At 45.1% G+C, this 26,050-nt stretch overlaps 1 protein-coding gene and 1 long non-coding RNA gene across 5 annotated transcripts in view; both read right to left on the bottom strand.

Moving 5' to 3' along the window:
* The window catches only part of ZNF667 (zinc finger protein 667), a 47,122-nt gene extending 41,018 nt beyond the window's left edge, over positions 1-6,104 (bottom strand). The window contains exon 1 of one of the 4 annotated variants that reach the window (XM_068529287.1): positions 6,028-6,104. In XM_068529287.1, coding sequence (XP_068385388.1) covers positions 6,028-6,047 — 20 coding nt within the window. In that variant the 5' untranslated portion in view covers positions 6,048-6,104. Of the gene's footprint in view, positions 1-3,984; positions 4,060-6,027 lie in introns of those variants that run through there. The other 3 variants (XM_068529289.1, XM_068529290.1, XM_068529286.1) reach the window with 3 other exon arrangements.
* A 6,071-nt stretch (positions 6,105-12,175) lies between these two features.
* Positions 12,176-25,796, bottom strand: LOC137753906 (uncharacterized). The gene is made up of 4 exons (XR_011071625.1): positions 25,598-25,796; positions 16,210-16,304; positions 14,211-14,388; positions 12,176-12,373 (listed from the first exon to the last, which is right to left on the bottom strand). It is a non-coding gene; the product is annotated as an uncharacterized lncRNA (long non-coding RNA).
* Positions 25,797-26,050: the final 254 nt, after the last annotated feature.

Genomic DNA, 26,050 nt, shown 5'->3' with positions numbered 1-26,050 from the left:
GCTTGGAAACTCAAAACTCACTTTTCCCTATCTATGCTTTGGCGTTCTGTATCATATATATAATTACCTTTTCAAAACACCACCACCACCACCACAAATAAAGAGGCTGGATTCCACACCACCTCAGGGCAGCGCTGTAAACCTGGCCTCTCTTCCGAGCCCCAGACCTTACGGTGGGAAGGGGCTTTGCAATTTAGCACAAAGCTAAATTCCTGCTCCTAAGGTAAGGATGGCTAGAACCTGGATGAGAACAAGCTTAAAGAGTTACTGGAGGGACTTCCCTGGTGGCACAATGGTTAGGAATCCGCCTGCCAGTGCAGGGGACACGGGTTCGAGCCCTGGTCCGGGAGGATCCCACATGCCATGGAGCAACTGGGCCCGTGCGCCACAACTGCTGAGACTGCGCTCTAGAGCCCGCTGCTACAGCTGCTGAGGTCCTCACGTCTGGAGCCCGGTGCTCCGCAACAGGAGAGGCCACAGCGATGAGGGGCCCGTGCACCACAATGAAGAGTGGCCCCCGATCGCCGCAGCTAGAGAAAGCCCGCGTGCAGCAACGAAGACCCAATGCAGCCAAAAAATAATAATAATAATAATAAATAAATTAAAATAAAAGAGTTACTGGACAGTGGCCATGCCTCCCCTCGGGGCACAGCACCCCTGTGATCCTGGGGGCCTGTGCTGGGTGTTGAGTTGGGGGTGGGTCCTGACATACCTGAAAGCCAGCCATTAATGCACCCACACATTGCTTCCGTTCAGCCAGAGTTTGTTTTTGCTATACCACCTATCTAGTATTTTAAGATCACCTCTATCCTGAACCTGCCAGCCCCAGAGGCCGGAGATATAGAAAGGTACTTTCTCCAAAGACCCAAGCCCAGCTATAGCAGAAAACATAGGCTTTGCATCTGAATGTCAGACCTGCCCGTTCTCTGCTCGCACGGGAACAGATCTGATTTCCTCACTTGTAGGATGGGGCTAGGAATGTCCCTATTGCAGGGAAGTGCAGCTGTCGGGACTGCCTTTGATAAGATATTGAAAGCACTCAGAATTAATTTCTTTCATTCTGAGAAGCCCCAGAGGAGCCCACAAACTCTCACAGCTGTAGCTCTCAACCCTGTTTGTACACAGGAATCTCTTGGGAGCTTTTTAATAAATACTGATGGCTGGGCCCCATGCCACAACCATTAAGTCAGAATCTCTGGGGATGGAGTCCAGGCATGTCTTATTTTTATCTTTTAAGATTTCTAAACTATATGCAAGGCCATAGTTTAGAACTAATGCCCCAGTCTACAAGCCTCAGTCGCGGGCTGGAGATCTGACCTCTCCCTGTTAAGAGTCCAGACCTCAGCACTGGGGAGGAGTAAAGTCTTTGATAAGCTCAAAGCCAAACCCTTAGATTCTCGGATCAAAGGATTCCAAGGAGTCATTGATGGTGGCCATTCTTGGCTTTGGAGTTGACTGAGATGCCCATGGGAAGCCTGGGTGTCGACACTGAAAACAGCACCCACTGTCACCCTGTAATCCCTTCACCCTGCTTTCCTTTTCAAAATAATTACTGCCACCTGTTATAAATTTAATTTCATCTCTCTACTAAATGCAAGCTCCAATGAGTAGAAACCTAGCCCATCCTCAATAGCAAGGTGCTTGGCCCATGGCAGGCATCTGACTACTGAATGAATGAGTGCCTCTCAGAGCCTACCCAGGTTGCAGGCTTTGGACACCCTTCTCATCTCAGAAACATTATCCCTTTATCACTTCTCTCATCCAGCCCCCTTGCTCTCCTCCCCACCCTCACGCCCTGAAAATGTTCATGGTGTGCCCTCATCATGGTCCTGTACACCAGTGGTTCTCAACTGGGGTGATTTTGTTCTCCAGGGGATACCAGGCTGTGTCTGGAGACACTTCTGCTTGTTAAAATTGGGGCAGCAGGGGTATACTACTGGCATCTGGGGGGTAGAGAACAGGAATAATTCTAAACATCCGACAATATATAGGACAGCTCTCCCCTGTCTCTCAATTATCTGCCCCAAAGCATCCAAAGTGCCAAGGCTGGGGCTTCCCTGGTGGCGCAGTGGTTAAGAATCCGCCTGCCAATGCAGGCGACACGGGTTCGAGCCCTGATCCGGGAAGGACCCACACGCCGCGGAGCAACTAAGCCTGTGCACCACAACTACTGAGCCTGTGCTCTAGAGCCCGCAAGCCACAACTACTGAAAGCCCGCGCGCCTAGAGCCCATGCTCCGCAACGAGAAGCCACTGCAACGAGAAAAGCCCGCGCACCGCAACAAACAGAAGCCCCAGCGCGCCGCAACTAGAGAAAGTCCACGCACAGCAACGCAGACCCAACGCAGCCAAAAATAATAAATAAATAAATAATAAATAAATTCATAAAAAAAAAAAAAAAAAACAAAGTGCCAAGGCTGAGAAACCCTGGTCTAGACACAGAGATGTCTCCAGACCGCTGTGTTATCAGGAGATACTCCTCCTCAGTCCCTGCCACTGGGTCTTGACCAGTGGGCTTCTCAGAATGAAAGAAATTAACTGAGTGCTTGGGTCTTGACCCCACAGGCTCCCTAGGGATATCTCCATCTAGGAAGACCCTCTGTTCGTGCCCTCCTAGGACCCCGACTAGAAAGCTCTGAACCTAAGCTCAATTTAGCCTTTAGGATTACTTTATCTCTTAACCTGCAACTTTTTCTCTGAGGCTCCACTTCTTGCTTTTCTTCCTGTGGATTTTATTCTCTGGGTGTGGAATCCTTGGGGTTATTACGTTAATAATAAAGCAATTAGCATTTACTCGTTGCGTACTTGTGTCAGGCACTGTTCTACTTAACGCTCACCACAGGCCTAAGATTGGTACTATTATTATCCCCATTTTGCAGGTGAAACTGAGGGTCAGCAATTTAAGTGACCTCTCCCAAAGTCACACAACTACTGAGTGATGGAACCAGAAGTCCCAGAGTCCCCCAAGCTACACTGGTTAGGAAGCAGACACACAACCATACGCAGCCTCAGGTCCCAGAGACCAGGGCAGACACTGCCCTCCCTTCAAATGCACGAACGCAGTTAACAGACAACAAGGCGCAGCTGGGCTACTGGGGCACCGCTTCTCAGCTAGAAGAGGTCAGATCCCCAGCTCTGAGGAGGACTGCTCAGTCTCAGGTTCAGAGATGCAAATTTCTCCAGCGTTCACCACCGCGCTCCTACCTCTGCACGGGGACAACGAAAAACGACCACCAGCACTCCAACAAACACCCAGCACCTGCACAGGACTTGGTGAGTGCCAAGCTCGGTACGGGGTATTTCATTCACTACGTTACCCCATTTATATAATTTTCCCAAAACTGACGCGGGTGTTGTTATTCCTGTTTTACCGAGAAGGAAAGCCTCCCACGACCGCACACATACTTCCTTGCAGGAGCCTGTACGCCCGTAAAGCCGCTCAGAATCCTCCCCACAGGGATCCTCCTTCCACGCTTACAGGGAGAGATACACCCCGACAGCGCAGTCGCACACTGCCACACACTCACAACCGCAAAGCCACTGAAGCTCAGTCATACAGCCACCCGGTCAAACCACGCAGCCACTCCAGACGGCGATAAACGGCCACCTACATCAGTCGGTCACACACACACACACGAACGCGCTTCAACAACATAAATTCTCACAGCCACACTCACATACCCACTCCCGGCCCCCCTCCCACAGGCGCAGTCACCTCTTCCTCACATAAACACCACAGACCTTGCGGTGAAATACGAACATGGTCCTGAAGCACGTCCCCGTCACCACACGGCTGGCTCCGTCACAGACACACGCAGAAACGCCACAACCCGCTCTCCTCTCACAACACAGCGACGCCACCACACGCTTCAAACACAGTCCCTCACCTCACACTCCGTCACCACACTACCAGACAAAACCCCACAGGCGGTCACGGGCGGAAAATTCCAGGCAGCCGTGGGCGCACACCCACAGCCACACTCACCCTGTCCTCCAGGGTCGCGTCCCGGCTGCGCCCACCCCGGCAGCTGCGCAGGCACAGCGCGCTCCCCGCGCTCCCCGCGCCTGCGCACTCCCCTCCGCGGCCCTCGGTCGGCACTGGCTGGCCCCGCCCTTTCACGCGCGAGACACGTCGGCGAGCCGCGGCCCCGCCCCCAGGCGTCCACAAGAGCGAGAGGCCCCGCCCCTAAATAAAGCCACGCGGTGCGCAGGCGCTTACTCACCTCTCCCGGGACCTTTCCACAGGCACAGACCTGAGGCCCCGCCCCCCCCCCCCCCCCCCCCCCCCACACACACACACACACACACGCCGGCGTACGCAGGCGCGCTCGCGCACTCGGAGCCGCTCTTGGGGTCATCGCCGCTCGCTTGCCCGCCCGAGGCCCCGCCCCTGCACCAGCCCTCGGAACACGCTGCGCCGCGCGCACGCGCAAGGGCCGCCTAGCGCTTCCCAGGGCCTCACTTGTTGCTGTCCTTATAAAATCACGTATGTGTTTTCAGGTGCTGAGGCCCTTCCTTGACCCCTGCAACCAAACCCAGCCTCCCCAGCATCCACACCTACACGTTCCCGTCCGGGGTCTTCTAGCCCCAACACCCTCCCCTTTGCCCCTGGAGCTCAGAGGGGTTTGGCGCCAGGCTCACCCGCGGACCGTAACGCACGCGCTCGCGCATGCGCACTGCGAGCTCAGGCTGCACTTCCCAGAAGCCTCCGGGACGTGGCGCCGTTCAGGACGGCCACGCCCGGATCGCGAGGTTGAGGGATCCCGGCCCGCGCTGGCTCCGATCTGTCCGGCCCGGACACGAATGGACCCAGGAGAGGGGCGAAGGGATGTTGCTCCAGGCCAGGGGTGGGATATCGCTTGCGCCTTCTCTGAACGAACAGCCCCAGAGTCCTTTGCGCGGCGCCTTTCCAGGCCCCAGACTACATCTCCCAGGAGCCCCTGCGGCCCGTTTCCGCCTCGTGTAGCGACGCGGCTGTGCGTCGGCCGGGCGGGGACGCGAGCGACCTCCTGTGGCGGTGTGTGAGGTGACCGCGAGTCTGTGAGAGAAGACGGGAGGTGTGAGCCCGCCCCTGAGGTCTGGGCGTGCGGGTCCCGGGTGGTCATTGTACATTTATGTGTGTGAGGTCCAGGTTGTGTTATTGTGTGTATGTGTGAGGATGTGAACGCGTGTGACCGGATTTTTGTGGTTGTGTACCCTTGTGTTTTGCGTGTGTGACAAACCCAGTTTTTGTGGTTTTGTACGTGTGTGTGTAAATTCATTTTGCATGTGTGTGCTCGTGCACCTCGATGTGTCATGTATGGCTGTTTTTGCGCAATGCAGAGCTGAGCAGTTGCCACAGAAATTGGCCCACAAAGCTTAAAATACCGACTCTGTAGATCCCATTTTTTGTGGTTGTGTAGTTTGTCTGTGGACCCGCAGATAGTGAATGTGTGTAGAAGCTACCATTTCTGGAAGTGTGCGTTTGTACAAGTATGCGTGTGGCCCACTTTTTGTGGTTGTGTATGAGCGTATGGGAAACCTGTGTGTGTGTGTGTGTGTGTGTGTGTAGTGATCCAGTTTTGCGTTTTTAGAGGTGTGTGTGTATGTATAATTCTGATTTCAATTCCGGTGTGTGGATTTTTTTCCCCCCACCATCAAGCAACTTTCTGAAAGCAGCTGGGAGTCCTAACAATTCAACTCAACTCTGACACTGTCTAGCTGGTGATAGAGGCAGATTCCCATAGGTTAATTAAAGGTTGGGTCCCCAAGATGCCCCCACCCCCCACCGGTGCCAGTCACAAGTCCAGGTATCACCTGTGCTCTGACTGACCCTCTATAGATCGGAAGTTCCAATGACTGCCACCCCCCTCCTTGGGTTTGATTAGTTTGCTAGAGCAGCTCACAGAACTCAGAGAAATGTTCACTTACTTCACTTACTAGATCACCCACCAATTTTTATAAAAGGATATAACTCGGGAATGGAAAGATGGAAGAGATACATAGGGCAAGATATGTGTGGGAAGGGGCACGGGGCTTCCACGCTTACCACTCTTCCAGTGTGTCCATGTGTTCACCAACCCGGAAGCTCTCTGAACTCCATCCTTCTGAGTTTTTGTGGAGGCTTCATTACTTAGGCATGATTGCTTAAATCATTGGCCGTTAGTGATTGAACTCAGTCTCTAGCCCCTCTTCCCTCCCTGGAGGTCTAGGGGTGGAACTGAAAGTTCTAACTGCTGAGTAATTGGGTTGGTTCCCGTGGCAACCAACCCCCTACTAGTCATTCATTAACATAACAAAAGACACCTTGATCTGGCTCCTCACAAAGGAAATTCCAAGAGTTTGGGGAGCTCTGTGCCAGGAACTGGTGATGAACGTATTTCTTATTATAAATCAGAATATCAGGGTATGTGTAGGGGGAACCCAGGGCTTGTGGTTGTGTGTATGACCTTGTGAGTGTGTGAGTTTCTGGGACTAGGTATCAAGAGTGAATGTGTGAAGAACTAGTTTTGGTTTCCCAATTCTGTGACTAGGTAGTGATAATCAAAATAGCAGCTAACCGTACTATTATTAGGACTTTTACTATTTCTACCACCACCACTTCTACTAGCAGTTAGCACTTAACTGATTGCTGTCCTGGTCAAAAGTATATTGTCAACTGAAAAAACCTAAAAGTTGAGAATTATGGTTTATTTGGCAGACTGATATGGCAAGCAGCATTTTTCATTCACAATGGCATATTGATTATTTTGAAGGAAAGTTACATAAGAAATAGCTGGTGAAAGAGGGATGCTTTGACCCACCTCTGTTTCCCTGAAAGCAGGAAATCTCCTGTGTGAAAGGCGCTTTTCCTGTACCAGAAGGTAGCGAGACATCCTTATCACCAGAGATAGAATTTAGGGCCAAGAGACCTGTATAAACAAACCTTACTACTTCTTTAATTTACCAGCCAAACCTAATTCTGTTTAGATTCTTCACTAACTGAGCACCCAAAACCTAAAATTCTTTGTCCTGTTAGTTCCTCACGAATTTATTGTTTCTTTGTCTAAAAAGTATAAAAGCTGCCTGCTTTGGCCACTTCTTAGGTCTCATTTCTTTGAATTAAAGTTAGTTTCTTTTTCTCCTGTTACTCTGTCTTGAGTCAATTGTATTATTAGTCCAGCCACAAGAACTCAAGAGGGGGAGGGGAGAAATTTCCCTCCCCTCCCCCCCACAGTCTCCAGAGTCATGGAGGTCACAGTCAAATAAATGACCCTTACAGTAAACAAGCAAATAGAAATACAGTACAACATTCATAAGATATAACACACTGTGATATAAGAATATTCTGATCATTCATCCACTACATCACAAAAGATGGGTTGAGAGAGTTTTGTGCAATTTAGATAATGTGTTTTGTATCACATGATTTAAACTATAAGAAGAGTACAGATCCACATTTATATCTCTAGGGATATTCAAAGTTAGAACCTTCCTCTGGAGCTCCTGAAATTACGCATCACAGGACCGTGGAGCAGTTGATTGGGAAAGACATGCCCTACATAGATGTCATGATTAGAGGAGTTCCCATTGGGTTTCAAATGTAAACACCAAACCCATATTTCCTCTGAATTTTAAGTGCTGATTTGTAACTGAGCTGCTTTCCACGTGGACAACTCAATGTTGGGCACTTTACACTAGGGGGCAACAGAGATTTATTACTTAGCTAAGGAAGACAAAGTGTTCTCTGGAGCAATACCAAGGAAATTATCTAATATACAAACATGCCACTTTGAACAATGTTTTCTGATATGCTCACTTTGAATCAAGTTTTAATCTGTCCCACAAACAGAGTACAACCAGAGAGACGTGATCCAAACTGACCTTGCATTATTAGCTTCACCTTGGCCTTGGAATTTAAGAATGACTTGGGAAAGAGTTGCATGGGGAGGGGAGGTTTAGAAACATGGTTATTTCTCATTCCTTACTTGTCCTTGCCTAGATTTATTTCCTGTCTATGGTGATTGAGCCCAGTTGATGATTGTTCCCTTCTTGCTGACGTCAATCCAAACTTTTCATGTTAAAAAATCTGCTGTTTTCCTAACATGCTTTTGAGATGCAATTGTTTCTATATTGTTCACCTTATGGTTGTTAACAGATCGTTTTTGTACTAATTTTAAATGTCAAAACTCACCTCTGTTTTTTCAAGTTAAGCTTTATAATTGTGGACCTTGAAGTTGAATAGAAAATTAATCTTCAATAAACAAAATTGTAAAGGAAAAAAAATCTGCTGTTTTCCTGATTCCATTTTATTGCCTATCTCTGTTCTCCTGTAGCTCACGGAGCTTCTTTAGGACGATGACTTTGAATTCTCCAGCAGGCTGTTGGTAGATCTCCATTTCTCTGGGATCGGTCACTAGGGCTTATTTCCTTCATTCGATGATGTCCTGTTTCCCTGATTCCTCGTGATCTTTGTAGCCTTGCGTTGATGTCTGCACTTTGAGAAGCAGTTGCCTCTTCCAGTCTTTATGGACTGGCTTCAGGAGGGAAGGACCTCCAGCAGACAGCCCGGCTGGAGATTCTGGGGGTCCCTCCCGGAGGGGATGTTTAGGATTGTGTGTCTTCCCTCTATGCCACAGTGATCTCAGGTGCCCTCAGCCTGCAGCAGCTTCAAGCAGGATTTCGGTTCCCGGCCAGAGGCTGAAGTCAGATCATGGCAGAGAGAGCACTGAATCCTCGCCACTAGACCAGTGCCCAGTGACGAGGCCCTGGCCCATATGGCTTTGGAGAAAATGAATTTCCACAAAGAAATGGAAAGTAGTGAAACAAGTGTTTATTAGGAGGAAAAAGTACATGTGAATAGGCACACACGGGAGGGCTCACAGAGAGAGTCGCGCCCTCGTGGTAGTTTGAATCACTTACATGGGGCATTTCTTCCGAGTTTCCTCTGGCCAGTCATCTTGCTTTGCCTGGTTCTGAGTCCGTACTTGGTTTATCTCAGGGTCCTCCCATGTGTGCATGTGCATCTCTCAGCCAAAGTGGATTCTTGCGAAGAGGCCTCTGGGTAGGCTGACATCACTCCCTTTTTGACCTCCAAGGAGGCTTTCTGCGCATGTGTAGTCGGGAAGGTCTCCTTGACCTCGAGAATGAGAAACGTGGTGTCTTCTCTGGGCAGGGCTCAGCTCCTCGTCCTCTTCATCTTGGAGTATCTGCCCACAGGGGACAAACTCCAGCTGTTCCGCCTGGGGCCCATCTATCTCCTGCCTCAACAGGGCTGTCAGGTGTGGAGCACTGCCAGCCTCTCCCCAGGGCACTGCCCCAAAGTGCTGGGGCGATGGGTACCCGCTTCACCTCTTTCCCTCCTCCTGATGGACCAGCGTCAGGACCGGGTGTCTCCCTCGGTTCTGCAGGGTCAAGCCAGTCCGTGAAGTCTGTGCCATCCGTTGGGGCGCCCAGGTGGTCCCTGAGACCCTCGAGCGGGTTTGCTGCCATCCGTACCCCGTTTCTTTGATCTTCGCTGCCCCCAGGCCACGGCCACGTGGCTTTCCTCACATTCCGTGTGTGAGGAGACAGAAGCAGGTCTGTCGAAGCAGCGGGTCTCAAAGGCTGGAGAAGCCAGCCCCTCACTTGGCTTTCTCCTTCCCCACCGGGTGAGAAGGGCTGGGGGTAGGGGGCTCGGCACTGAGATGCGGCAGCTTTGGAAGCGGTGATGCGGGCAGGGTGAGGCTGTTCTCGTCCTGTCCGACGTGGCTGAGCTTGGATTCCGTGGTCCATGTGGCGACTGGAACTACTCTCCTGGCTTCCAGAGCCCTCACATCATTATCATCCGGGGACAGGGCCTCCTGTCTCACCGTCTTGCTGACACCACTCCCGCACTGTCCTTTATGCTGTAGCAGAAGCTAGTTGAGGCACCCCCATTATGTTAGCCCTTATTCAGCCCTTATTCTTGCCACCCATCCAACTGGCCTCCTGTAGACTTTTTTTTTTTAATAAATTTATTTATTTATTTTAGGCTGCGTTGGGTCTTCGTTGCTGTGCGCGGGCTTTCTCTAGTTGCGGCGAGTAGGAACGGGGTGGGGGGCTGCTCTTCGTTGTGGTGTGCGGGCTTCTTATTGCGGTGGCTTCTCATTGTAGAGCGTGGGCTCTAGGGGCGCAGGCTTCAGTAGTTGTGGCACGCGGGCTCAGTAGTTGTGGCTCGTGGGCTCTAGAGCGCAGGCTCAGTAGTTGTGGCGCTCGGGCTTCTCACTGCGGTGGCTTATCTTGTTGCGGAGCACAGGCTCTAGGCACGCAGGGGTCAGTAGTTGTGGCACACGGGCTTAGTTGCTCTGCGGTGTGTGGGATCTTCCCGGACCAGGGCTCGATGTCCAGCCAGGGAAGCCCCTGTAGACGTTTTTTATTTTTCCTTTCTCTTTCTTGCTTAACTGCACTCTGATAGTGACTGCCCTCTAGCTAAAGCTGTACTATGCACCTGATGTTTACTCCTCCAAGACAGTACTCCCTAGCACTCCTTTCCTTTGTGAGCATTCTTCATTCCAGAAAGAACGTCATGGAACGATAACCTCGAGGACCACCAGAACCCGTTCCGGAACCACCTGACGCCAGCCCTAATAATCCCAATGTCTCCAGGAGGAAAGAAGAATGCAAGACCACGTCAGCCCCGATCCTTTTCTACAGCCCTGTTTTCCACCCTGAAACTATAAGACTTACCCTTCCTATTGCCCAGGAATCAAGGCACAGTTTTGAGGGCGTTAGCCTGTTGTGGCCCCCTTTGCCTGGCAAAGTAATAAAGCTACTCTTTTCTAATCCTCCAGGTTCTGTCTCTGTGTTTTTATTCGGCACCAGTGAACAGAGGCCGGGTTTTTGGTGACATTTACAACCCTGATGAATCCATCTGAGGTCATTGTCTCCACTGCTTTTTGCGTTAGTGGCACTTTTCAAAAGGCACCTAATTCCACAGTCCTAAGAGTTACTGTTCCCCCTGTAACAATCACATTCCAGAGATGCTGCACATGACAGGTCAGCCCTTTCCACCTGTATCCCAACACAGTAGTGAAAACCTTAGCAGGGGACTTCCCTGGCGGTCCGATGGTTAGGACTCCGCGCTTCCACTGCAGGGGTCACGGGTTCGATCCCTGGTTAGGGAAGTAAGATCCTGCATGCCGCGTGGTGCGCCAAAAAACACAAACAACAAAAAAACCCTTAGGATTTGCCCTGGGATAATATGCCAGGGTCTGTGTGTATGTTCCCCTCTGCTAGTATTGGGGTCCTCATTGTTGTCTGGCTGGTAAGTGATCAATTCCAGAATCCCATCCTCACAGTTTTATTCCTAGGATGGCTTCTGGGGTTAGGTTTTTTGAGTTGGGTTTCTTAGAAACAGAGCTTGAAATGGGTGCTTCTGTATAAATGATTCAATGAATGAGTGTGCTCTGAAAAGGAGTGAGGCCAGCACAACACGGCGGGGGTGAGTGGTGGGTCTTGGGGAAGAAGCCAAACACAGATGTGGTTTGGTCTCGTCCCCCAGAGAGCTTGACAACAAAGCACACCACGAATCTGCTCCTTTCCTAGCGCACGGTGTTAGTCTTTTGTATTTATCTCTGCAAGTCATTTGCTGCATGCCGTTTGTTTTTCGGGAAGCCTAATCTTCCAGGAAAGATGTCTCTCGTTTTGCTCAGAGCAATGTTGCAGATAAGAGGGCACCTGCAAGCCCTCAGCAGGCTCCCTCACAGCGGCTGGAGCATAAGTGCGTAGGTGTGGTGATCTGAACAAGGCATCCCCTACAGAAACGTACACACTAAATTCTGAGTAGTTATTAATTATGAGATGCCAAAGATACAGAGGGAAAATATGATTGGGGAATGGCTACAGAAGAAGAGGTAAGTATATTAATATATGTAATGTTCTGTGGTGGACTTTCATATACTCACAAATATGGGAAAGTATCAACTTTTATTTTTTAACAGGTTAGAATTCATATGAGGTTTAAAATATTGTTTTCTTTCTTATTCTGTGTGTTTGAAATATTATATAACTTTTTGAAGCTGGCATGGCTTACAGTTAATAAGGAACATGATTCTTTTGTGTGTGTGCATGTATGTGTGTTCCATTAAAACTTTATTTATGGCACTGAAATTTAAATTTTATTATGACTTCCACCTATGATGAAATAGTATTCTTAGAACATGGTTATTTTCAATGAAGCATATAATTGAGTTGTAGGATTAAAATTTGCTTCCTATGAGCGTGCTCGAACACAAGAACATCAGGAAATTCAGCATTTACATCTGATCCAGGAATATAAGGCCATTATTCCCATGGGAATAGGGCTTGAGCGAGCCCAGCCATCTTCTCCTGGTAAATTTTATCAAAAGCTTCACTCTGGGCCACTGTAAAGTGACTTTTCCAGTCCCCAATGATTCCTGCCAAACATACAAAAAAATAAGTCCAGATCAGGTTTATAAATAAGGTCTCAAGACTTCACTTGAGCGTCCTCTGTGTCTGTCGCCACTGCCAATCTGTCACGAACACTGAACTGGAAATTGCAGGCAATATAACCGAGTGGTTAAAATTTTCTTGTCCAGAGTCCGACGGCCACTGGTTTGGTAGTATATTTGAGTCTCCAGTTTGCAATCTGTTTATATTGTGAGGCTTGAATAATCACAAAAGGCAACCACAACAGCAGTAACACCTAACCTACATGAAGTAATTTCTCATATGCCAGGCACTGTGTTAGGATATTACACGTATACCTCATTTAACCAGCAACACATTTCTTTAGGACAGTGGAGGTTCTTTTCTCCCACGCTGCTCTTACCCTGGGTCATGTAGGTAGATATGGTGTACTTGTGATTGATTGCTACTCCCAAGTCATGCCTTCTCTTTCCTTTCATTTTATTTTTTATTTTTAGATGTGGACCATTTTTTAAAAGTCTTTATTGAATTTGTTACAATATTGCTTCTGCTTTATGTTTTGGTTTTTTGGCCACGAGGCATGTGGGATCTTAGATCCCCAGCCAGGGATCGAACCTGCACCCCCTGCATTGGAAGGCGAAGTCTTACCCACTGGACCGCCAGGGAAGTCCCTCTCCTTTTATTTTTAACTCTCCACCCTTGAGTATCACCGCAAACAGCACTACCCAGTGTTTTGTACCTTACAGTTTTTTCTACCTAGAATGCCCTTCCCTTGGGTAACCGAGCAAACCAGTCACATGTCATCTTCTCCTTGAGGTCTCCCCAGCCCCCCTCTTGTAAACTGCAGGTTGAAAATGGAAACTACCCACTACATGCCGTCAACACCCTCATTCCTTCTGTGTAGTGAACATCTTTGGTCTTTAGTATAGGGTCTCAATGGAAGGTTTGGCCTGGAGCTAAGTCACATGTCTTTCCCCTCATTTTTCTTTTCCCAGGGTTTCTAATTGCCAGCTCCTTTTGGTGGAACAGATATTCCCGTTGTCAATACTTGTAAAGGGAGGGTCACTCCATGGGGCAAGGGACCACAGCAGTGCTGTGAGCGGGAACTCTCTAACCAGAAAACGTGAGGGTGCTCTACACAACGACCAACACCGAGGACATGAGTGGGGCCAGGTAGATACATCATTCATAGGCAGTGCTTCATCTTCACAAGTTTTCTTTATGACCTTATAAATATCCCAAATCATTCCTTAAACTCTCCAAGTCAGGCGCCACTTTTGTGATTTTAGAGACTCAAATATTTTCCTCGCCCCATATCTTAGTGTATCCACAGAAGCAGGGGAATTCTCTGTCCATTTCTTCCAGGTCTTAAAATTACAAATGCTCAGGCATAAAAAAAGAATGAAATTCTGCCACTTGCAACAACATGGATGGACTTGGAGGTATTATGCTCAGTGAAATAAGTCAGACAGAGAAAGACAAACACTGTATTTTATCACTTATGTGTGGAATCTAAAAACTAATACAAATGAATGGATATAACAAAACAGAAACAGACTCACAGATATAGAGAACAAACTAGTGGTTACCAGTGGGGTGAGGAAAGGGGGGAGGGGCAAGATAAGAGTAGGGGATTAAGAGGTACAAACTACCATGTATAAAATAAATAAGCAACAAGGATATATTGTACAGCACAGGGAATGTAGCCATTGTTTTGTAATAATGTTAAATGCAGTATAATCTATAAAAATACTGAATCACTATGCTGCACCTGCAACTAATCACCTGCAACTAATATAATATTGTAAATCAAATATACTTCAGTTTTAAAGAATGCTCTCTTACCTTTTCTCATGAAACCTTTGCTTTGATCCATAAAGATATCAGGTGATAGGGAACAACTGCTCACTTTATTATCTTTCATGGTCTTGAAGGATACATTCTTGAGGACTGCATTCAGTTCTTCTGGGCTTAGCTTCTTGCCCAAGAAGTGGCTGAGCGTCTCTACACTGGCTTGTATGTCCTAGGATGAGAACCACAGAGAGTGGAAAGAAAATGACAATCGGGAAAAAGAGAGCAAACAGAGACAGCAGAGAGTGAGGACCAGGAGGAGACAGAAAATAAGACAAAGCAAGAAGAGGATGAGCTCGTCATGCTCGTCTGGAAATGTGCAGTCCAAGTAGGGACAGAGGAGTGTTTATAAGAAACAGTCTAGGGCTTCCCTGGTGGTGCAGTGGTTGAGAATCCGCCTGCCAATGCAGGGGACACGGGTTCGAGCCCCGGTCTGGGAAGATCCCACATGCCGCGGAGCAACTGGGCCCGTGAGCCACAACTACTGAGCCTGCGCGTCTGGAGCCTGTGCTCCACAAGAGAGGCCGCGACAGTGAGAGGCCCGCGACCGCGATGAAGAGTGGCCCCCACTCGCCACAACCAAAGAAGGCCCTCGCACAGAAACGAGGACCCAGCACAGCCAAAAATAAATTAATTAATTAATTAATTAAAAAAAAAAAACAGTCTATTTATTTTTTACTTTACTCTTTAAAATTTATTTATTTATTTATTTATTCATTTATTCCTTCATTCATTCATTCATTCATTCATTTATGGCTGCGTTGGGTCTTCGTTGCTGCGTGCAGGCTTCTCATTGCAATGGCTTCTCTTTGTTGCGGACAACAGGCTCTAGGCGCATGGGCTTCAGTAGTTGTGGCTCAGGGAAGTCCTGAGACAGTCTATTTAAATTTACGTTGGCCACGGGCTTCCCTGGTGGCGCAGTGGCTAAGAATCCGCCTGCCAATGCAGGGGAGACGGGTTCGAGCCGTGGTCCCGGAAGATCCCACATGCCGCGGAGCAACTCAGCCCGTGAGCCACAGCTACTGAGCCTGCGCTCTAGAGCCCACGAGCCACGACTACTGAGCCCATGTGCCGCAGCTACTGAAGCCTGCGTGCCTAGAGCCCGTGCTCCACAACAGGAGAAGCCACTGCAGTGAGATGCACATGCACCACAATGCAGAGTAGCCCCCAATCACCGCAACTAGAGAAAGCCCACGCGCAGCAACGAAGACCCAACGCAGCCAAAAATAAATTAATTTAAAAAAAATTTATGTCGGCCACTTTCTCTGGAGGTCAGCGAATGCCTCCTATGAATACTGACATATTCAATTCCTATCAGTCGGTCTGGGAATATGTAAATACTTTTGCCTCTATCCTGACCCTGCCAAGCCCCATCTGCCTCCCATACCCACCGGACACTGCCCCTGGGTGCCCAGGTTGCTTCAGATTTTTGCCATGAAATCACTGATAGCCCTCAGTATGTGCTAAACTTACTAAACAAAATATGTTGCTAAACTCTTCGTCAGTGCCTGCATTAAATGTTGTAAAAAGAAATAAATGAGAAAATTGAAGAAAGAATATGTACAACCTAAGGAGGTCAAAGAAGAAATGACCCTACTTGATTTCCTCCCAGGGATAAGATCCGATTGAAAGGGTAGAATAGAAATATTAAAGAACGGGTGAGTGAGAGAGTGGCATGGACTTCTATATACGACCAAATGTAAAATAGATAGCTAGTGGGGAGCAGCCGCACAGCACAGGGAGATCAGCTTGTTGCTTTGTGACCACCTAGAGGGGTGGGATAGGGAGGGTGGGAGGGAGACGCAAGAGGGAGGAGATACGGGGATATATGTATATGAATAGCTGATTCACTTTGTTATACAGCAGAAACTCACACACCATTGTAAAGCAGTTATACTCCAATAAAGATGTTAAAAAATATATTCATTAAATTTACAAAAAAGAATGGATGGAAGATAGACAGCCATGAGATGGAGCTAGAGAGAATGGTTACCTGTTGCAGCTCCTCGTACGATATCACCAGGAAATTCTCTTTTCCTTTCACCTGCAGCCAGTTGTGAACATGGTCAAACCACAATCCATATAGCACTGCAAGAGAAGCGGGGAGAGAAGTACCTGGTTCACTCTCGTGGACCCCACCGCCCCGGGAATGCTGCCCGCTTGATGCACACGCTATGCGTCTGATGAGCAAGTGAGCTAAGTGGGGGGAATACTTGTCCTTTCTTCTTCGTTGACATGAGAAATAGAATTTCTGCCTTTACTGCCTGGATGGCCACCAGGTGGGTGCCATATACAATGCAGTATTTAAGATGGGCATCTATTTAAAATGGATAACCAACAAGGACCTAGGATAGCACGGAGAACGCTGCTCAATATTATGTAACAACCTAAATGGAAAAAGAATTTGAAAAAGAATAGATACACGTACATGCATAACTGAATCACTTTCCCGTACACCTGAAACTATCACAACATTGTTAATCAACTGTACTCCAACATAAAATAAAAAGTTAAAAAAAATGTGTCACATCTACCTGTGATGAGATTTCTGAACTGTAAAGAGAATTCAGTTAGCAAATGAAAGAGCTAAATTTAAACCCCTTCTAATTTGGAGTCCGTGTCTTTGTTCTTTCTGCTATGAATACAGTTTCTTTCCCCTATACCAGAAACACATGTCTTTTGTATGTCCTTCACCCATCCCAAACCTTTGGAACAGCACATTGTGTGGAAATTTTTTTTTTTTCCTTTCACAATGTGCATTTGAGGAGTCATAGGTCAAGTGATCCTGTCACTTAGACATTGTTGAATAAGGCATTAGACACATGCAAACCTGTGTTTCTTCCCCTGAGATTTTTGGTCTTCATACCAAGAGTAAACTTTCTGGAGGAAAAAAAAAGAGGAAACTTTCTGTCTCTCCTTGTATTAACTGCACAATACTATATAAGTTCCCCAATTCAGGAATGGTCAGCTCTCTTTCATATCATGTGAACCAAAATAGCAGAAAACTATGTTGAGACAAAGAAAATGAAAAAAATTTTTTCATATTCTTTTCCATTGTGGTTTTTTACAAAATATTAAATATAATTCCCTGTGCTATACAGTAGGACCTTGTTGTTTATCTATTTTATACATAGTAGTTGTATCTGCTAATCCCAAACTCCTAATTTATCCCCCCAACTTTCCTCTTTGGTAACCGTAAGTTTGTTTTCTATGTCTGTGAGTCTATTTTTGTTTTGTAAATAAGTTCATTTGTATCATATTTTAGATTCTACATATAAGTGATATCATATGGTATTTGTCTTTCTCTGTCTGGCTTACTTCACTTAGTATGATCATCTCTAGGTCCACCCATGTTGCTGCCAATGGCATTATTTCATTCTTTTTTATGGCTGAGTAGTATTTCACCGTGTGTGTGTGTGTGTGTGTGTGTGTGTGTGTGTATCACATCTTTTTTTTTTGTTCAGAAAATGAAAATTTCAAGCAGAAAAGTGCAGAGATATAAGATCTTCTGTTTAATCCCATGGTTCCAGCTATTCCTACAGGAATATAGCTCGTTGAATTCTTATTTTGGATTCAGTGAGACGTGCTTGAATTATTTATCCTGTTTAATTATAATTGCTTGGACTTCCCTGGTGGTCCAGTGGCTAAGACTCCACGCTCCCAATGGAGGGGACCTGGGTTCTATCCCTGGTCAGGGAGCTAGATCCCACATGCCGCAACTAAGAGTTCCAATGCCGCAAATAAAAAGAACCCGCATGCGGCAACTAAGACCCGGCGCAGCCAAATAAATAAATATTTAATTATAATTGCTTGATCTGTTTTTTATGTTTAAGGTTGTTTGCAACTAAGGGTTTGGTATAATTAAATAGGAGAGATAGTTGTGTTTGACATAATTAGATGATAAACTCCAAGAAGTTAAAAAACCAAAAGGCAAGATTTTTTTCTACCTTGCAATAAAGACACCTAATTCTTTCTCTTACAGGTGTGGAGCAGGTTTCAGCACAGTCTCAATTATTACACTCCCAAATCCAATAGGGAAACGGAAGCTTCTAGAAGTTAGGTCCTCCTTCTGCTGGTAAAATGTTGAACATTCACTGTCTGAACACGGACACTGGGAACTCTTTTTTTTTTTTTTGGCCGTGCAGCTTGTGGGATCTTAGTTCCCCGACCAAGGATCGAACCCATACCCCCTGCAGTGGAAGCACAGAGTCCTAACCACTGGACCACCAGGGAAGTCCCCACTGGAAACTCTTTTTTTTTAAATATAATTTATTTATTTATTTATTTAGGCTGCATTGGGTCTCCGTTGCTGCGTGCGGGCTCTCTCTAGTTGCAGCGAGCAGGGGCCACTCCTTGTTGGGGTGCGTGGGCTTCTCATTGGGGTGGCTTCTCCTGTTGTGGAGCACGGGCTCTAGGCACACGGGCCCCAGTAGTTGTGGCTCGTGGGCTCTAGAGCGCAGGCTCAGTAGTTGTGGCGCACGGGCTTAGTTGCTCCGCGGCATGTGGGATCTTCCCGGACCAGGGCTCGAACCCGTGTCCCCTGCATTGGCAGGCGGATTCTTAACCATTGTGCCACCAGGGAAGCCCCCTGGAAACTCTTAAAGGAGAGCATTTCATCCAGGAACATCCAAGATTATGGCCAGGAGGAGCATGTGTGTGATAGGAAAAATTGTAATAATTGTTAAAAATATGTTTCCTCTGTGGCTCTACAAGGGGATCAGATAGGATTCCAGAGCATTGGACAAGCTGACACAACTAAAACAGGTGTTTAATTTCTTTTGGCATTATAGCCCTTTAAAAATATCTTTTATGGAAATCCAGATCCAAAATTTTAGAGTTTTCTTCAGAAATAATATTTTTTTATTATTATTTTTTTAATTTGATTTATTTATTTATTTATTTTTGGCTGTGTTGGGTCTTCGTTTCTGCGCGAGGGCTTTCTCTAGTTGCGGCGAGCGGGGGCCACTCTTTATCCCGGTGCGCAGGCCTCTCACTATCGTGGCCTCTCTCGTTGCGGAGCACAGGCTCCAGACGCGCAGGCTCAGTAGTTGTGGCTCACGGGCCCAGTTGCTCCGCGGCATGTGGGATCTTCCCAGACCAGGGCTCGAACCCGTGTCCCCTGCATTGGCAGGCGGATTCTCAACCACTGCGCCACCAGGGAAGCCCGGAAATAATATTTTTTTTTAATCAAAATACTGCATAAGTTAAATTCCAAGCTCTGGGGAATTCCCTGGCGGTCCAGTGGTTAGGCCTCCACACTTTCACTGCTGAGAGCGCAGGGTCGATCCCTGGTCGGGAAACTAAGATCCCACAAGCTATGTGGAGCAGCCAAAAAACAAACACCAAGCTCTTTCATACAATATTTAAGGTTGTCTCTGATGGTGACCAGGCAGATATTAGTTGCTTCTTTTTTATATATATATGTATCTTTATTGGAGTATAATTGCTTTACAGTGTTGCATTAGTTTCTGATGTACAACAAATTGAATCAGCTATATGTATACATACATCGCCATAACCCTTCCCTCTTGGCCTCCCTCCCACCCTCCCTATCCCACCCCTCTTAGGTGGTCACAAAGCATCAAGCTGATCTCCCTGTGCTATGCAGTTGCTTCCCACTAGCTATCTATTTTACATTTGGTAGTGTATATATGTCAATGGTACTCTCTCACTTCATCCCAGCTTCCCCTTCCCCCCGCTGTGTCCTCAGGTCCGTTCTCTCTGTCAGCATCTTTATTCCTGCCCTGCCACTAGGTTCATCAGTACGGTGTTTTTAGATTCCGTATATGTGCGTTAGCATACGGTATTTGTTTTTCTCTTTCTGACTTACTTCACTCTGTATGACAGACTCTAGGTCCGTCCACCTCATTTAGTTGCTTCTTTCTTATCACACCCAACTCTCCAAATTTTACCAAACTCTTCTCTCCTCATGCCCTTTCCTGTACTTGTCCTCCGTCGTTGTTCATTGGTAGCCTACGCTACAAACTTCTCTCCACATCTCAATTTTTAAAATAGTTAGCAGTGGATTCTAGAGGTCACTCTGTAATAGAATGGCAACATTCCATCTTTCTTTTTTTTTTTTTAAGTTGAGTAGCATTTCATTATATATTTGGTGGCAACTTTATTTTTTGCTATTACAAATGAGGATCATTTGAATAGTCTAGTAAATCCATCTTCTCCTTCTTCCCGCCGCAACTTTTTTTTTTTTTTTTGTATTTTTGCTAGTGTATTTTTTTCCACTGGAGAAAGGGGAGTTAAACATGAAAGCGTAAATGCTAGAATGCTAGAATTTGCAAGATGACCCTACATGGGTTAGTACTGTTATCTATGCCACCAGCAACATATGAGCGTGTTGGTCTACCCAGAGTCTCACCGCCACAGCGTGAGTCAAATGTTTTGAATGCTAGCTGTGCTAGAGCAGAATGATGGCCGCACAAAAGTGTCCACAGCCTGATCCCCAAGTCTCTGAATACGTTACTTTTCATGACAAAATGAACTTTGAAGATGCAATTAAATTCAGGATCTTCAAAGGGAGAGATTATCTTGGATTATCGAGGTAGAAACAACGTAATCACAGGTCCTTATATGAGAGCGGAAGGAGTGTCAGAGTCAGAGAAGGAGACGTGATGACAGCAGAGTGTGGAAGGATGTGGTCCACGTGCCAAGAAACGTGGGCAGCCTCTAAAAGCTGGAAAAGGCAAGAAGTGAATTCTCTCCTTGAGCCTCAAGAACAGAATGTAGCCACGCCCGCACATTAATTTTAGCCCATACGGCATATTTTGGATTTCTGAACTCCAGAATGTAAGATACTTTTTTGTTTTATTTATTTATTTCATTTTAGGCCACGTCAGGCGGCTTGTGGGATCCTAGTTCCCTGACCAGGGACTGAACCCGGGCCCTCAGCAGTGAAAGTCCTAACCACTGGACCACCAGGGAATTCCCAATTTTTTGTTGTTTTAAAGCATTAAATTTGTGGTAATTTGTTACAGCAATGAGAGGAAAGGCATACACTTTCCACTATGACAGATGAGAAACTGTATATCATTGTAGTTTGAATTCATACTTCTCTTATTTTGAGTGTGTTGAATTATCTTTTTATATGTTTATCATATTTAGAAAAAGCTGGGGGGAACACAAAGCACATTGGCTAAGATTTCTGTTGTTAACAGGAGGGACTACAGATTTAGCGACATCTAGGTTTCGATCACAATGTGGTTGTTTAAATCATGGGACAGTAAGACCTGGGGATGAGACGCAGAAACTTTCCCATTCCGCCTGGAGTCCACATTTTGAGTGAAACTCACCATTTCCTTGAAGGAACCATTCTGAATATTCTTCAAATGATTCCGGCTCTCTGATAATCTTTACCATTTTCCAGAAATGATAACCGGAAGTAATAACATCTCTGGGATTTCTCATTATATAAATACACTTAAATTAAAAAGAGAGGGAAAATGAGAATAAATGTATCCATTTCCCTTGCTCCAGGCTTTTCACAAATGGAGAAAATGCCAACGGCCATTAAAGTGTCTGGCTACAATTTAGTCTTTAATTCATTTATTTAACAAAATATATTTAGAACCCACAACGGGCCAGACATTGAGTTAGATTCTATAGAAGGAGCAGCGTATAAGATACGGATTGTTTCTGCCCGTAAGAACCTTATGATACATGGAATGATGGTCTTTAAAGTTTTGAGAGGCAGATGATGTTATTACATTTTGAAGAAGTCTGAGTTTTAGTGGGACTCTGCCCTATTCATTGCTATTCCTGGAATTTCATGTTCCAGGCCTCACTATCTTTTCCTAGGAATTTCTACGATATCAGTATTTCCCAGGGACTAATCAGACAGATGTGAATGGCCAACTGTATCTAAGGGTTCGTTTATAAAATTCAAAATGATGGCATGAATAAACTCATGCTGCTGTAGATGGTGAAACCTCAAGAGGAAACAAACTTTCAGGGTTCTCAAGACAAACTTTTTTTAAAAAAAGGAACTAGTTTTATGTCAGTAAACCTGGGCTAGGACATGCTGGATCAAGTGTTATATCAGGTCATTTCCAATTCTGATCACTGCTTTACTCCACTGCAGTCATAATCTGAGCTGGGTGTCACTTATATGTGGGATCTAAAATACGACACAAATGAACTTATTTACAGAACAGAAACAGACTCACAGACTTAGAAAACAAACTTACGGTTACCGAAGAGGAAGGCAGGGAGGGATAAATTAGGGGTATGGGATTAGCAAAGACAAACTACTATATACAAAATAGATGAACAACAATAAGCGGATTCTTAATCTACTTATTATATTTCTTAAAATAGATGTTATTCATTGAGTATGCATTAGGCTCTGATCTAAGCTAGGCTGTCAGTAGAAAACGTGGTCGCTACGGAAACTAACAAATTTTGTCTGTTACTGGTCTTTTTTCAAATGATCTATACATTCCTTCCAGATGTGGCTCGAGGTCATCTTAATCATCACATTCCTCCCAGTCCTTAGCACAGATGAATAAATCCTGCTGGTTTAAGCACACAAAAATGGAGCTTCAACGACATTGCACTATTTGTTCATAGACAAAATCTGGAGAACTGAGGTTCAAACCAGAAGTTTCTGGAGTAAAGTCATAATCATTTCACAGAGTGTGGTCTTGGGCTATTTTTTTATTTTTTTGGTTTGTTTTCCTGTTTCATGTATTCTTTCATTCATTCAATATTTTCTTTCCTTATTATTTTATTTTACTTAGGTATAATTGGCATACAACATTATATTCGTTTCAGGTGTAAAGCATAATGATTCCAAATGATGACCACAATAAGTCTAGTTAACACTGGTCACCAGACATAGTTACAGAATTATTTTTTTCTGGTGATGAGAATGCTTAAGATTTACTCTTTCAGCAACTTTCAAATATGCAGCGCAGCATTATTAACTATTGTCACCAGGCTGTACATCACATCCCCATAATTTATTTATTTTATAACTAGAAGGTTGTACCTTTTGACCTCCTTTACCCATTTTGCCCACCACCCACCCTGGCAACTACCCACCCACCTCTGGCAACTACCAATCTGTTCTCTGTATCTATGAGCTTTTTTTTTTTTTTTTAATTTTGGATTCCACATATAAATGAGATCAAGTGGTATTTATCTTTCTCTATCTGACTTATTTCACTAAGCATGAATGCCCTCAAGGTCTATCCATGTTGCCACAAATGGCTTGATTTCATTCTTTTTCATGGCTGGGTAATATTCTATTGTGCAGTTGACCCTTGAACAACATAGAGGTTGAGGGTACTGCCCCCTACACGGTGGAAAACCCAAGTACTGCTGTCTCTGCTTCAAAAGCAAAGGAACTGATACTCACCCAAGGGCAGGAAGCGGAAACAGTTTGGATAGAATCAGGACTCAAACCCTGATTCTTTTGATTCTACATATTGTGCTCTCTAATCGAACACAAACTTCTCCCCACGCTTAGTTAATTTAAAAGCAATAAAATGGGGCTTCCCCGGTGGTGCAGTGGTTGAGAATCCGCCTGTCAATGCAGGGGACACGGGTTCGATCCCTGGTCCAGGAAGATCCCACATGCCGCGGAGTAACTAAGCCTGTGCACCACAACCACTGAGCCTGCACTCTAGAGCCCACGAGCCACAACTACTGAGCCCGCGTGTCACAACTACTGAAGCCCATGCTCTGCAACAAGAGAAGCCACCACAATGAGAAGCCCGCATACCGCAACGAAGAGTAGCCTCTGCTCACCGCAACTAGAGAAAGCCCGCACACAGCAACGAAGACCCAACGCATCCAAAAATAAATAAATAAAACAAATTTATTAAAAAATAAAAAAATAAAAAGCAATAAAATGAAAATACAGTACAATATTTATTGAAAAAAATCTTTGTATAAATGAAACTCACAGTTCAAACTTATGTTGTTCAAAGGTCAACTGTATGTATGTATGTATATATACGTTTATATACATATATATATATATATATATATATATATCTCACATCTTCTTTATCCATTCATCCATCAGTGGATACTTACGTTGCTTCCATATCTTGGTAATCGTAAATTAGGCTGCATTGAACATGGGGGGGTGCATCTATCTTTTCAAATTAGTGTTTTCGTTTTCTTTAGATAGATACCCAGAAGTGGAATTGCTGGATCAAATGGTAGTTCTATTTTTAATTTCTTGAGGAACCTCCATGCTGTTTTCCATACTGGTTGCACCAATTTACATGCCCACCATCCAATATTTTCTTAAATCTCTATATTGTTTTAAGCATTCTGGTAGGTTGGTGTAAAATGGTAAAAAAAAAAAAAAAAAAAAGTTAAAAAATAAACCTGGTCTTCATAATCATGGTGATCACAGTAAGATAAATATACCTGACAATAAACAAGCAAACAAATAGAAACATAGCACAATATTAATATTATGAAAGACACTGTGATGTTAGAATATTTTGATCATACTTCCACTACCACGTCACATACGATTGTCTGAGGGAGTTGCATACATTTTTTCTTTCTTCCTTGTATGTATTTATTCATTTTTGGTTGCACAGCAAAGTGATTCATATATATATATATATATATATATATATATATATATATATATATATATATATATACTTTTCCAGATTCTTTTCCATTATAGGTTATTACAAGATATTGAGTATAGTTCCCTGTGCTATACAGTAGGACCTTGTTGTTTATCTATTTTGCATACAGTCGTGTGTATCTGTTAATCCCGAATTCCTAATTCACCCTCCCCTTTCCCCTTTGGTTACCACAAGTTTGTTTTCTATGTCTGAGAGTGTATTTCTGTTTTGTAAATAAAGTTATACATACATGTATATCTATTTTTGTCAGCTTCTTCTCCCTTATAGGTTATTACAAAATATTGAGGATCGTTCCCTGTGCTATACTTGTTGTTTACTTATTTTATATACAGTGGTGGGTAACTGTTAATCCCAAACTCCTAATTTATCTCCCCCACCCCCCAACCCCTTTGGTAACCACAAGTTGGTTTTCTATGTCTGTGAGTCTATTTCTGTTTTGTAAGTAAGTTCATTTCATTTGTGTCATTTTTTAAGATTCCGCATGTAAGCAGTATCATATGACGTCTGTCTTTGTCTGACTTAACTTCGCTTAGGATGATCATCTCTAGGTCCATCCATGTTGCTGCAAATGGCATGATTTCATTCTTTTTTTTTTTGGCTGAGTAATATTCCATTGTATATATGTACCACATCTTCTTTATCCATTCACCTGTCGATGGACCTGAGTCACATTTTAACTCTGTCCCTAAAACACAGGCCTTCAGGATAACCAAAGAAGTGACCCAAACTGACCTTGCATCATTAACTCACCTTGACCTTGGAACTGAAGAATGACCTGAGGAACAACTGAATGGGGAGATGGGAGATGTAGAATCATGGGTCTTTCTGATCCTTTATACGTTGAAGCCCAGCTTTAGTCTCTAACCACGTCGAAGGCTCACTGCTGACAACAGATTGGACCCAGGCAGGATCCCCCTTGTTGCAGATCAGGTTGACGATCTCTGTCACCCACAAGGTTCCTGCACAAGGAAAAAGAAAGTGTTACCCACTTCAGCCTGACGATTAACCGCACCACCACATCTTACAGACACTGCGTTATTTCAGCCATGAAGCCCCTGCCCATAACTCCAACGGATGCTTTCATTTCTCACCTTACTGTTTCCCCTTCTTAAAAAAATATTTATTGACATAGCTTATTTTAAATTTTTCATTATTTTGAAAAGGAGTTAACTATAATAAAATTACTACAGCTCAGAAAATAAA

The sequence above is a fragment of the Eschrichtius robustus genome, chromosome 19, assembly GCF_028021215.1.
Source record: "Eschrichtius robustus isolate mEscRob2 chromosome 19, mEscRob2.pri, whole genome shotgun sequence".
Classification (NCBI taxonomy): domain Eukaryota; kingdom Metazoa; phylum Chordata; class Mammalia; order Artiodactyla; family Eschrichtiidae; genus Eschrichtius; species Eschrichtius robustus.
Note: the sequence above shows the minus strand (reverse complement) of the source record. Positions and strands in the feature narration are given on the sequence as shown.